The sequence below is a fragment of the Cygnus atratus genome, chromosome Z, assembly GCF_013377495.2.
Source record: "Cygnus atratus isolate AKBS03 ecotype Queensland, Australia chromosome Z, CAtr_DNAZoo_HiC_assembly, whole genome shotgun sequence".
Taxonomy (NCBI): domain Eukaryota; kingdom Metazoa; phylum Chordata; class Aves; order Anseriformes; family Anatidae; genus Cygnus; species Cygnus atratus.
The window spans coordinates 73,779,878-73,792,106 of NC_066396.1; the positions used below are offsets into that span (position 1 = coordinate 73,779,878).

General features: G+C 33.5%; 1 protein-coding gene across 1 annotated transcript in view; it reads right to left on the reverse strand.

The window, feature by feature from the left end:
• SHOC1 (shortage in chiasmata 1) overlaps window positions 1-12,229 on the reverse strand; it is a 57,451-nt gene that overhangs the window by 28,453 nt on the left and 16,769 nt on the right. The window contains 7 exon segments of the mRNA XM_050716546.1: window positions 985-1,079; window positions 2,395-2,524; window positions 4,834-4,941; window positions 6,218-6,374; window positions 7,067-7,169; window positions 8,354-8,516; window positions 10,612-10,802. Of these exon segments, the coding sequence (XP_050572503.1) occupies window positions 985-1,079; window positions 2,395-2,524; window positions 4,834-4,941; window positions 6,218-6,374; window positions 7,067-7,169; window positions 8,354-8,516; window positions 10,612-10,802 (947 nt within the window).

Genomic DNA, 12,229 nt, shown 5'->3' on the forward strand with positions numbered 1-12,229 from the left:
TGCTTATATTTTAATTTGCAACACAGTATCCATTGATAGGCTTAAAAGCAAAGTAGCTAGAACTGTAAGAGCAAGTGTGCTTTTTAAATGTTCGGGGGGGTGTAAATTTGTTCAGCTCTATTAATGTGTAGCTACATCACTAAAGTTACAGATGACCCAATTATATGTGAATTTACCTGCCTTACATGCTTACAAAGATGTAAAATAATCCTTAACAGGAAAAAATAATGAGATTAAATACTAATGAGCCCACTGTAAATAACTGTCAACCAAACATGAATGTATAAATGAACTGGACAACATAACAGGTTTTTGCTCAATCCTGAGACTTGCAAAATAAATAAAAGTAAAAGAAATGAAAGAGCAGTGGTAACGAGTAATCTGATGCTGTCAGAAATCACCTGCAGCTTATTTTGGTTATGTGTGTTTTGACCCCTAACGCGAACTCTACTCTGGTCAAATTATAACATTATTTTACATTAACAGTATTCTTCTATTGCTTGATACACATTTTGAAACATTATTTAAGGAAAAACAGCACTAAGAAAAGAGTTACTTCAACAAATTTTATTACTATATTAAATTACTACCTTCATTAAATATAATTAATAGCTTTTAAAATTTATATAAAAATATTCCATTTATTTTATTATTTAAATATTTCATTACTTTATTATTATTTATATTCTATTATTTAAATATTTCATTTTTATAATGAAATAAAACTCCTACTTCATTCAAATTATCTCCATAGAAGATAAAATACTAACTTTTATGTTGCCACATGTAATTCTATGTAATTTTTTACATGTTCTAAAAAAAGATTAAAAAAATCAAATAAACCAAAACAGAGTTACATTAACAGGGTAAACTCCAGAGGCTCAAAAGATGTGCTCTGTAAGGTAACATTATCTTTTTCACTGTATTTTCTCCATACATACGTGGAACTCTTCAACATCAATTAGAAATTCAGTATGTCCTTACCGACAAGCAAAAGAGAGCTCACATTGTCCCAGTATTTCTCTGATTGCCATACCAGGCATTCTAAGTATTCCCTAGAGGACTCTGTAATAAAAATGCTAAGAACATAAAACAAGACTTGAGGGTTTAGTTTAACAGCATTATCTGTTGAGTTCTGAAACTATTTGATTTATAGAAAAGTTTTTAAAGATCCACCTTCTCTCCAAATTTCATGTTCATTCATTCATCCACTCATTCACTGTATTTTTTTCTTGTGCATATACAAGGTCACTTAATGCAACACCACTCTAAGGAGGAGGGAGTGAGAGAACCATCAAGACTGCTTCATGAACTAAGTGGCACTGAACAAGAATTCTCTCTAGACTGTGATTCCCTCCCCAGAAAAGTACTTAAATACTTCCTGTGTATGCAAGAGAGGCAGTGAGATTAAAAAAAAATGCTAGTCTTGCAAATGAGATGAGAAGGAAAGGATGAAGCAACCCTGAATCTATGTCAGCATGAAATTCCTTTGTTGGGGGGTATCCCCAGAACAAAGACAATACTTTCTTACTTCCTCTAGAATCTCTTCTGGAGATTTACATAGGTGATACTTAATAAACATATATACTTACTATTTGTATAAATATACATATCAACACCCACACATACTTGCTAAATATAAACTGTTGCCTATTCCAAAAATGAGATTGGATTTTCAGGCTATTAAGTATCCCAGGAGAAAGATGTCTACAACAGAAACTGTGGTTTCCTCTTTCAAGCTCTCTAGAAAAGGCCACAAATAGAGAGTCATAGACTCATTCAGGTTGGAAAAGACCTCAAAGATCATCTAGCCCAACCTTTAACCTAGCACTGACAAGTCTACCACTAAACCCTGCTGCTAAGCTCCACATCTACACATTTCTTGAAGACCTCCACAGATGGTGACTCAAGCACTTCCCCGGGCAGCCTGTTCCAATGCTGCACAACCCTTTCAGTAAGGAAATTTCTACTCATATCCAACCTGAACCTCCCCTGGTGCAACTTGAGGCCATTTCCCCTCATCTTATTGCTTGATGCTTGGGGGAAGAGTCCAATCCCCCACCTCACTACAACCTCCTTTAAGGCAGTAGTAAAGTACAATGAGGTCTTCCCTGAGCCTTCTCTTCTCCAGGCCAAAAAACCCCAGCTCCCTCAGCTGCTCCTCCTAAGGCTTGTTCTCTAGACCTTTCACCAGCTTTGTTGCCCTTCTTTGGACATAATATATGGATCCTTTGCTCTGTTTACTCTTAAAGACAAAACAGAAAATATAAGCAGCTGTCTCAAAGCACATGACTACCAACTCACAAATAGACTAAAGCTATTTTTGCACTGATTTTGAGGATGTATGATTTAGAGGATCTATGACAAGATTTATCACTACAAAGTTTTCATTACCTGTTACCAGAAAGAGTAATAGGTTCTTCTTGAAGTCCTACACACATACAGTTCACCTGTGATCTTTGTTGTCTGCACAGAGGAGTTAAAGGTATTTCCATTTCATCTTGCAGATATGAAACATGTGTAGCTAGAAAATGCATAAAGCCCCACCCAAAACAAACAAAAATCTAGTACAGTTCACAAAGCTACATGTGAATGAAACACACATACTCAGAAATTTTACACTAGCAAAGACTGCATTACAATCCAAAATATTTTAATGGGACAATTCACTACTTCAGCAATAAAAAACAAACTGACATATTTCACATCTAATTTCCTGACAGTTTGGGGATAATAATATGTAGATTTCATTTCTTTACTCCTTCTGTGATGTAATTCTGACTACTTACTCTTCCCATGTAAGACGATTTTTATGATTAAATCACCAGGTATTGCAGATAAGGTTTTGTATTAAGCAATGACCATTGTTGGCATCCTTAGCTAGTTCCCACTAAGCTACTTAGATGGTAGAGATACTTCAGACAGCCTTGTGGTGGCTGTAACAGCGCACATGCAGCTGAATAGACCCAGGACATTTAGAAACAGTTCAAGGTTTTGAAGATGCAATTACTCTTTCATGTAGAATTAGTCCTCATTGTAATTTATAGGTGTGACCACTGAAATGAATCACAACACCATTTTTAAAACACAGTATTATCTGGCACGTTACAAGTATCCGCAAGTCACTTTCATTAACCCTTTTACTGCTAATCATATTAAATGTGGATATTTTAATGGATTGTATCTTTTGATTAAAATCTAATATGGAAATCGTGAATTGGTGGATTTTTGCTGTCATTCCATAAAAATTGGGAGTTTACACGATTGCCTTGGTATTTATATATTTACATGATTGCCTCTCTGGCATTCTTCTAATAATATTGCTAGTTATGTTTGACCACAAAGTAAAGGTCACAAATAAACATTTCCTCTATGTTCTGGGAAAACTAACAGCCAGAAAAAATTGAAGTAAATTAGTGCTCCCATAGGGAAAAAAAAAAACACACTTGTAACAAATTCCTTACTCATTCCAACAGGCAGTAAGCAGCTGCAATGACCATATGCACATTGTTCGGCCAACTGGCACACAGCAGGCTGTGAATTAGCTACCTGCCCAGCTGCTTACAGCTGCTCCTTGCCAACTTAACAAGCAGATTGTATGGCAGGAAGGATACAAGACAGTGTTAGTAAGCCAAATAATATATACTACACATCAAAAACAAAAGAAACTACAGCTGTTACAAAAGAAAGAAACAGACTTCCAATCAATGTAATTTCTTTCCCATTTACTTAGAAACAAAAGATGCTTAGTGAACTTCAGCTGCAGTTTCCCATTTTATTTTATTTTAATTTAATTTAATTTAATTTTAATTTTTGTGGTGAGAAAAATTTAGCATTTTTATTTGAACAGAACAAGAGCTGATCTCAGGATGGAAAAATTCCTTCCACAACTAAAAAGAACAATCATTTCTCTTTTAGAAATACTGCTCATTTTTATTTGCATCTAGTTATTTTGCCTTTGAGACTGGACTGTTCTGACCTACTACATCAGCTAAACTCTGCCTGCACTAAAGGTGCCATTCCCCTCTTAAAAACAAAAAAGACTGAGTGATTTCTCTTGTGCCTCAGCTCCTTTGTCAATAAACAAACTCCATAGCTAGCAGGAAAGGTAGGTAAACAATGAAAGGTTTATCAAAAATGCCATTATTTTATTATTGTTTATTCTCTGAGTCCAGGCAAAGATATGACACTTCTGGTAACTCATAAATATCAAAATTAAGAAGGAGGAGAAGACTGCAAGGTATCTTTGTTGAAATTTGACACGTGATGCCTGCATTAACTTCCATTAGAAAAGAGTCTTAGCAATGCACATCCAGTTTTGCAGGTCTCTAACCTACAGATATAGAAGCTGCTTGTGCCCCGGTGACTGAATCTTGCCTGATCCAATAGCGGAGCTAAGCCAGCAAACTGGAAACAAAGATTAATGCTCTTACGTTATTGTAAAAACAGTTCAAGATGGTTTGAGCACTCATCTACACTGAAAGAATGGACAAGATCCTAGACATGCCCATGCCAACTTGTTACTTCTCTATACAGGCGAGTCCCAAGCTGCTCAAACCTTCTGCGCTTAAGCTCCTCCTGCATATCGGAAGCATTAGAAGTAAAGAGCAGGCAGTTAGCTGAATAGGTTCAGATTAAAGTTAATCCTGCTAGGAAAAAGTCTCCAGATGGAAACTAGATACAACTTTGTTTAGGTGGAACAACGCAAAAGCTCAAGACAAAACCACCCTAACACAGACACTTTGAGCTGATACGAAGTGTGAAGAACAGAATATGCGGACAATCGCTTAAAAAATTATTTTAAGTATCAGCACCGGGTGTAGGTCTTCCTACCTGACTCACAGGATTCCAACATACTTGTGCTGTTACTGGAGCAAAGCTCTCCTGGTATGGGACAGTATTTGGAAACTTCAATTTTGTTTGAAATTTCTGCTTTAAGATCTGAAAATAGATTTTAAAAGGTGCCATAAATAAACAATTTATTTCTTTTTACTGTCAAAGCAATTAAAAAAAATACTTAGTGGATCTTCAAAATTTATCATTATGAAAAATTAAAGTTATGCTTAGTAACACCAAATGTTGTGACTGATCAGAGCAGTGCCCAGTCTTGTCCCTTAAAGGTGACAAAAAAAATTGCAGGGTAGGGTAGTCAGCATCTGAGCTACTCAACATTCTTATGACCACAGTGATGTGATGTCTGGAACAAGTAGGTAGCATCAATGTAGTTTACTAAGTGTCTTTGTATGTAGGTTCTCTTGCAACTAAAGAGCACTAAAACAGAATAAAAAAGAATAGACCGACAGTTATGTACAACATCCTCAGATCTCTGTAGTGGAGGCTGTGTCATTCAGCTTGGTACTATAAACATGGCATATATGTTGTGATGTACTGTATGTATCAGAGGAATGAACATGGAACTGTCCATGTTAAATATACAAGTAATTTTTTAAGCTTTACTCTTTAAGTTAAGATTACTCTTAACTTTTTGCCCCAACAAAGAAGTAGTTTTCCTCACTTGTTTGCCAAAAACAATGCAAACTTTTTTTTTTTTAATCAAAATTAAAAGTATCAGGCACTGTCCTCTCTTAGCTATCCAGAATACTTCCACAGGCATCAATCCAGGCTAATAACTGTCTTTAAAGTTGTACTTATCTGCAGTGTAAAAGAATTTGGTAACTTTTATTAAATTCCTTTGGAGAAGTTACTACTGCTATTTAGAATATTTCTGTTGGCCATGGGCATATTTAACCCTTTTTTTTTTCCAGAAATCTGCTTTTGCACATGCAATTACTACGTAATACAAAGAATGTATATGGAATGAACATACTACATATAATCTCTTGGGGATGTCTCTGAAATCAAATTTAGTTACAGATAATAAAACTTAACACTAAATTACCATAATAATGGAGGAGATATCATGGCTCATGTTACATTTATTTCCAGGATTGCCACGTAACCGATGACTGAACCTAAGGGCAAATAGGTCATTTCCCCTTGGCTATTTGAGGAGACATTTCTAATACTTTGAAATATGCATATAGCACAGTTCATGATTTCATGTATCAAAATTCTCATCTGATACACTCTAATAAATAAATTAAAATAAATTAATAAATAAATTCTAAGTGAACTGATGGTAAAAGAGCTATATTGTGTTAAATTTGTGAAAACAATAGGAAAATTGGGTCAAGCATATAAGAAAACCAGCGCTCACCCTCTTTGATCACCTCTTCACACATGTCTTCATCAGCCATAGTTTCTGGAGCTACATTTAACAGCTCTTTCAGTTCCAAATACGATGGAGTCTTAATGGAATCTGATCTGCTGTTGCTGTTTTTGCAGAATTCTAACTCAACAGGCAACATGAAATACTGAAAAATATTAATCACCATAAAATGCTAAGTAAATTTTAAGTTTCTTTTGATATTATTGCACAGTCTAAACTTTTTAAAAATCTTGAAATAGTTAATTAAATTAAATTAATTCTAGCCTGATCTAAGAGCTTTCAGGAAGGAAGTCATATGACATGTATACAGCATACACAAAGCTTTGCTCAATATACAGAAGAATGATAGCATACAGAATTTCAGAATGAGCCAGTGGAATAAGAAGAGTAGATCTAAACTTACAGTTACAAATCAAGTAAAATCCTCATTTATTTAATTGAAAGATTATTTTGATAGAATGTTGTAAAATGGAGAAAAAAACTTTTTTTTTTGAAAAAAAGAAGCCGAATCCCAAAACACATATTAGAACTTACCATTTTCTATGGGCATATTGTGGCATTCTATTCTGGTTCCTTTTTATTCTTAGTGTAGCATTGCCTACATAAAACTATCAAGACATCAGGTTCCAGTAGAAACAGATGATTAGAGTGGAGATTCTTAACAATGGTATTCAAAAGTTAAAAATATACAAATAATACTAGTGTTTTTCTAATCTCAGAAATAGGTAAGGTTCAAATATTTAGAAAGTATGAAAAAAAAATTAGTGAAATGACTTGCAGATGAACACACAAGCTGACCACTAACACAATAATTGGCAAGAAACAACATCATGATACCTCTTTATCTTTTAAAGTTATTGTACAGAAGGTCTCTTTAATTGCCTGCAATTCTTTTTTACTCTCCTGCATCTCCATTTCATTTGGAAAAGTCAAGAGTTCCCTTTAGAAGATCAGAAAACAAAGCAAGTGATTACTTCAAATCTAAGACTGAAATCTAAGACTTTATATTCAATAGAAGTTTGTCTAATTGTATCCCTTTGTGTATATGCATCTCCCTGTGTGCTCTGCTAGGTGATTTAGGCTCCCACCATAAGAAGTCTGCTGGCTTTGCTGGCTGCGCATCAGCAGATCACATCTATTTCTGTCAAGGTTCACACTAGCATTTTTTCTCACATTGATTGGTATTTCTTAAAAGTTATTGTGGAATTTGAATCATGCTCTCTTTGTAGGATATATATATAAAGGTTAGACTAGATGATCTTAGAGGTCTTTTCCAACCTATATGATTCTATGACATTTACAAAACTCTACATGTGCACATAGTCTTATGATCAGAACTCATTGGAAGATCAAAGCTCATGTTTGAAAAAAAAAACAGGAAAATAATCACAGTCCTCCTTGTTCTATTATTATGTAGGTACAGTTAAGTCATTTGAATTCTGTTTTGCCTTGCTTGTGAATCATGCAACCCTGTCAACTGCAAAGAAAGTTATACAAGTCATCCAGACATGATGTAAATCAGCAGAAAATTTAGCCAGATTTTATGAATATCTATACACAGATTAATGTATTACAAAATACTGGGTACATTCTGAATATAACATATATTTTGATGATCCATTTGTTCAAATCCCTGATGTAAGACACCATTCAATTAAATTCAATCAAACTGACAATATGAAAATAAGGAAAGACAGAAAAATAATTAATATTTGACCCTGAAGAACAGTGGGCTAAAAGAATGGATTTACTGACTGCACAACAGAGATGAGGAGAAAAAGGAACATAGAAGCATGTATAAAATCCTGGCCCAAGTAAATTTAGTGCCATTTTACTGACAGGAAATCAGTCAGTGAGTACCAGGCCTCCTAAAGACAGACATTTTTTCAGCATTCCAAAACTAAAATCCTGAGCATATTTAATACTTGCAGAATATAAAAATGACTATTTCATTTATTCACTTTTCTTAAATAGTACACATAAATGCTATCCTATTCATTTTTTCCTATGAAAGAAGAAAAGCTGAAGTCTTCAATTGTTAAATTAGTTAAAAAGCATATGAGGTGTTAAACTGCTAACTCACAAGCTATTAGTTATGTTTAATATTATATAATTTGTAGATACCTAAAAATGTTCTCTTCTCTTAAATTCTGTCCTTCAGAATCTAAAAGAGGATCTCTCACTAAAAAAAATTTTAGTCTGTCCAGAAGTGCAGATGAATGTGGAAGTTTTTTATGACAGTTTTCAAGATTATCAACAAAAATAAGTTCATCTCCAACATATAAATCTGAAGAAAAAAAAAAGAAAAAATACATTGTCAAACAGTATAAAAATAATTACAATGATCAGAATAAACAGAACTGTGAAGCAGCTGTCCAAATGCTATAAATACTAGCAAAACAATAACTATTTCTCAGTTTAAATATTTTAGGATTTTTAAGTTTTATATGGAACCCAGTCTAGATTTCCATTGGTTCACCTGATAAGCTTTGGTTTTCTTTAGCTTTTTTTTTCTTTTGTTTTATGTAACACCTGTTAAAAAGAAAAGCTACATTCTTTTCATTCTCTTGTTTCACTATCAAATATTATAAAGGAATTTTTAAGGTAGGTTTTGGCTGAGTAACTTAATTCAGAGAAATTTTGGACAGGTTCATATATTCCAAAACGCAGTAATGAAGCAGTCTCTTCATAGACACCTAAATGTAAACGTGGATTCTCTAGTTCTGCAACAATGATAAATTTCTTGAAAAAAGAAACAGACAAAAATATAAATGATTATGATTTCAAGAAAGATGAAATTATGGACCTCAATTTATTTTGAATTAAACATTAACAGGAATAACTATGAAACACTTTAATATGCACAGGCTGTTAGAAAAAAATACCACCTTGCACTAATAAAACAAGATATTTTGAATTAAAATACTATCTCTTGGAAATACATATTTTAAATTATCATTTCAAATTCTGTATCATGTTCTTTCTTAATTTGATATTATCCTCTTTTTTCATTACACGTTGTCAAAAAGGTATGTCACATCACTCATAATATTCCACTTCTAATAACTTTTACCTATCAGTAAATTCCTATGTTTTGGTATTCACTGTATATAACTTCATGCCTTTACTGATAATTAGCTAGTTTTATGCTGTCAGCAGACTAGTTAGCATTAACTAACAGGTTCTCAGTGACCCAAAATAGCTTTGAAACCTTTCAAAATCATGGCTTTAGAAAATGTTAGAATAAACATTTCCCACAAAGATGAGCCTTTTGCTACTATTTCCTTCTTTAATGCAACAGTAAGTTAGAAAAATGGGTTGCGGTAATGCAGTGGTTACACTGATAGATTATTATTGATCTGTTAATTTAATAAACCTGTCAACAGAATAGCGAATAGCTTGATGTTCTCCTATAAAAGGAAAATCTACTCTCTTTATTTTGCCTACTTTTTCTTAAACACAATAATTATCTGTAACTTCAAAGAAAAAAAAGTCTTATGAATTTTATTATTTTTTTCTTTCAGTCCATGGAAATTTAGCTCTCTTGAGGTTGTTTCTAAAAAGCAAGAGCTAAGACATGGGAAAGCATCTGAATTCTTTTTATTCTCTTTGTAAACACATAATATAGGCAGCTTTATTAATTATTAAAATATTTTGTAAGATACCACCTAGCTCTGAAAAAAAAATCAGGTAATTGCTTAATGAGATGAACTAAGATTAGTTTCAATTATTAACTGCAATACAGATTCATTATTGACACTGTGTTCAAAGTAAATGTTATCTTGTACAATATTGCATTAAGAACCACTTGCATCCTCTGTGCCACTGTGGAGCAAAGGCCTTAGTAATTGATTAAGTTACCTTCTTTTCCTAAACAAATCTAATTAGTGGTGGACAAACTATGTAAAATAAACCCGGATAGTTCATAGTGTATCTATTTGGGCACTACCAACCAAAAAATAGTCAAAAACACTAAGGAACACTATCCAGTTTGAAATACCTTCATCCAAGCAATAAAGCAGAAACTGCTTACTTCTTTCTCTTCTTGCTATGGCAAAAGAACATGCCTCACGAATATAATTTTATTGAAGTACAAAGGATTGTTAGCATTTTGACCAATGCCTAACAGGATCTGTTTGTTGTGATGCTTTTGGTACTACTTTAGCCATATGCTTGATCGGCCTGAAACTTCTTTTGGCTTGTATCTATCTTGAACTGTTAAGCCCTGCTTCTCCAGCAAATAAATCTCTATTAAATGGCAAAGAATGTGATCACTCAAATGATCTCTTCAAATGAACAAAATGCAAAACACACAAAAAACTTTTAGAAGTTAACAGGCTTACTCTGTAAACAGTTATAAGACAGCGAATTAAACACTTTACCTTGCCATTGTTCTTTAAGTTCAGAGGCACAGTCAACCTTCAAATATTTGTCTTGAGTTGATTCTTCCGTACAGATATTCTCCTTGAGTAAATAAAGTTCTTCTGTGTCAGTCTGAGAGAAGGGATTTGAACTTGGAATAACTTCTATCAATTCGTTATTACTATGGAACTCCAGAGAAATGATAGGTTTCCTAAAAAGAAGAAAAAAAAATCTGATACTTGAGCTGCTGTAAGAACACTTTCATAACTTCCCTGCTTCCCAAGTGAATCGATGGCACTCAGAAAGATACTCTAAGAATTTTGATAGTCACTGTATTTGGTGAGAAAGATTGGAAATTACAAGTTATTACCACTACTGAAATATAAATCCAAAGTTCAACCTCTCTACTCTCAAATTAGTTTTAAAACTTCCACAAGAAAAAGCCCTTTAAATTTACCCTCAGCGTGGAATTGAACAAAGGGTAATGTTTGAAAAATAAATCATCAAACCTATTGATGTCATAACACTTATGACCAAAAATCTGATGCGTTAAAAGTATATTCATGTTTCACACATCATGCAGAAATTGCAAGCATAGTAGAAACTGCAGGAGGTGAAATACGGGATAAATGAAGAAACAAAACCATTTCGTTTTCCTGTCGCTTTTCACGCCAATTTCAGTATTACTGCTCTTTGTCAGGGAGAAAAAAGATTACCAAACAAATAGCAAAATTATTTGACAACAGAAAGTCGTTGTTCTATGCTAATTATACATTTGGATAAAATATTTGTGATTGCTATTTAAAATATGCCCCTGTTAATGCTCCATTATCCATATGAATTGATTGAACAATAAATGACTCTGACTGATGGTGCTAACATTTCTGAAGTGGCTGACTGAATAATGAAAATTGTTCAATGCTATTATCTTCGCTATTCAGCATATGGCTGTAGGCCCTTTAACAAAATCCAAATTAATACAGTTATGCTATTTTGGATATTTCTAACAGCATTGTAAGAAAAACAGAAAGTAATTAATATTTACAAGATTCCCACAAAAATGGCAATAAAAGCTCAATTCTCTAGAACAGGACCAAGACACTCATACTTGCTGTCAATTTAAGATATTAAACTCCCTAGTCTTGGAAGCTATTTGGCATTTTTACATTGTTCAAGCACTAGTACTCTCCAACCATCTTACGAGCACCCATCATCTTCTTTAGGTCTGCAAGAAAGTAAGAGAAGCACATTCAATGGGTAACTACAGACTTCCTGGTTCGAGTGCCTTGCCCAAAATCACACAGAGTTTTTGGCAACAGCAAAAATAGAATCAGTTCCCTAGGCAGCATTTGATTTCTTTAACCAAGCTCCATGAATTACATGAGAAATTACATTATTGGGAAAATATCCAGTCTTTTATGATCATTAACAAATGATTGAAGGATTATACAGATAAACACTAAGGCAGTTAACTGCCCTTTTAAATTAAGGGTAAAGATATTTTTTTTTCCCAGAAAACCTCCCATGTATGTGCTCTTTATTCTAGTTTTCTTCTCTTGTAGTAACTATTGTTTTAAAAAACTATGAACTTCCTCTTCAGATAGTACCACATCTACAAAAAGCACCTCTCCATTGCTG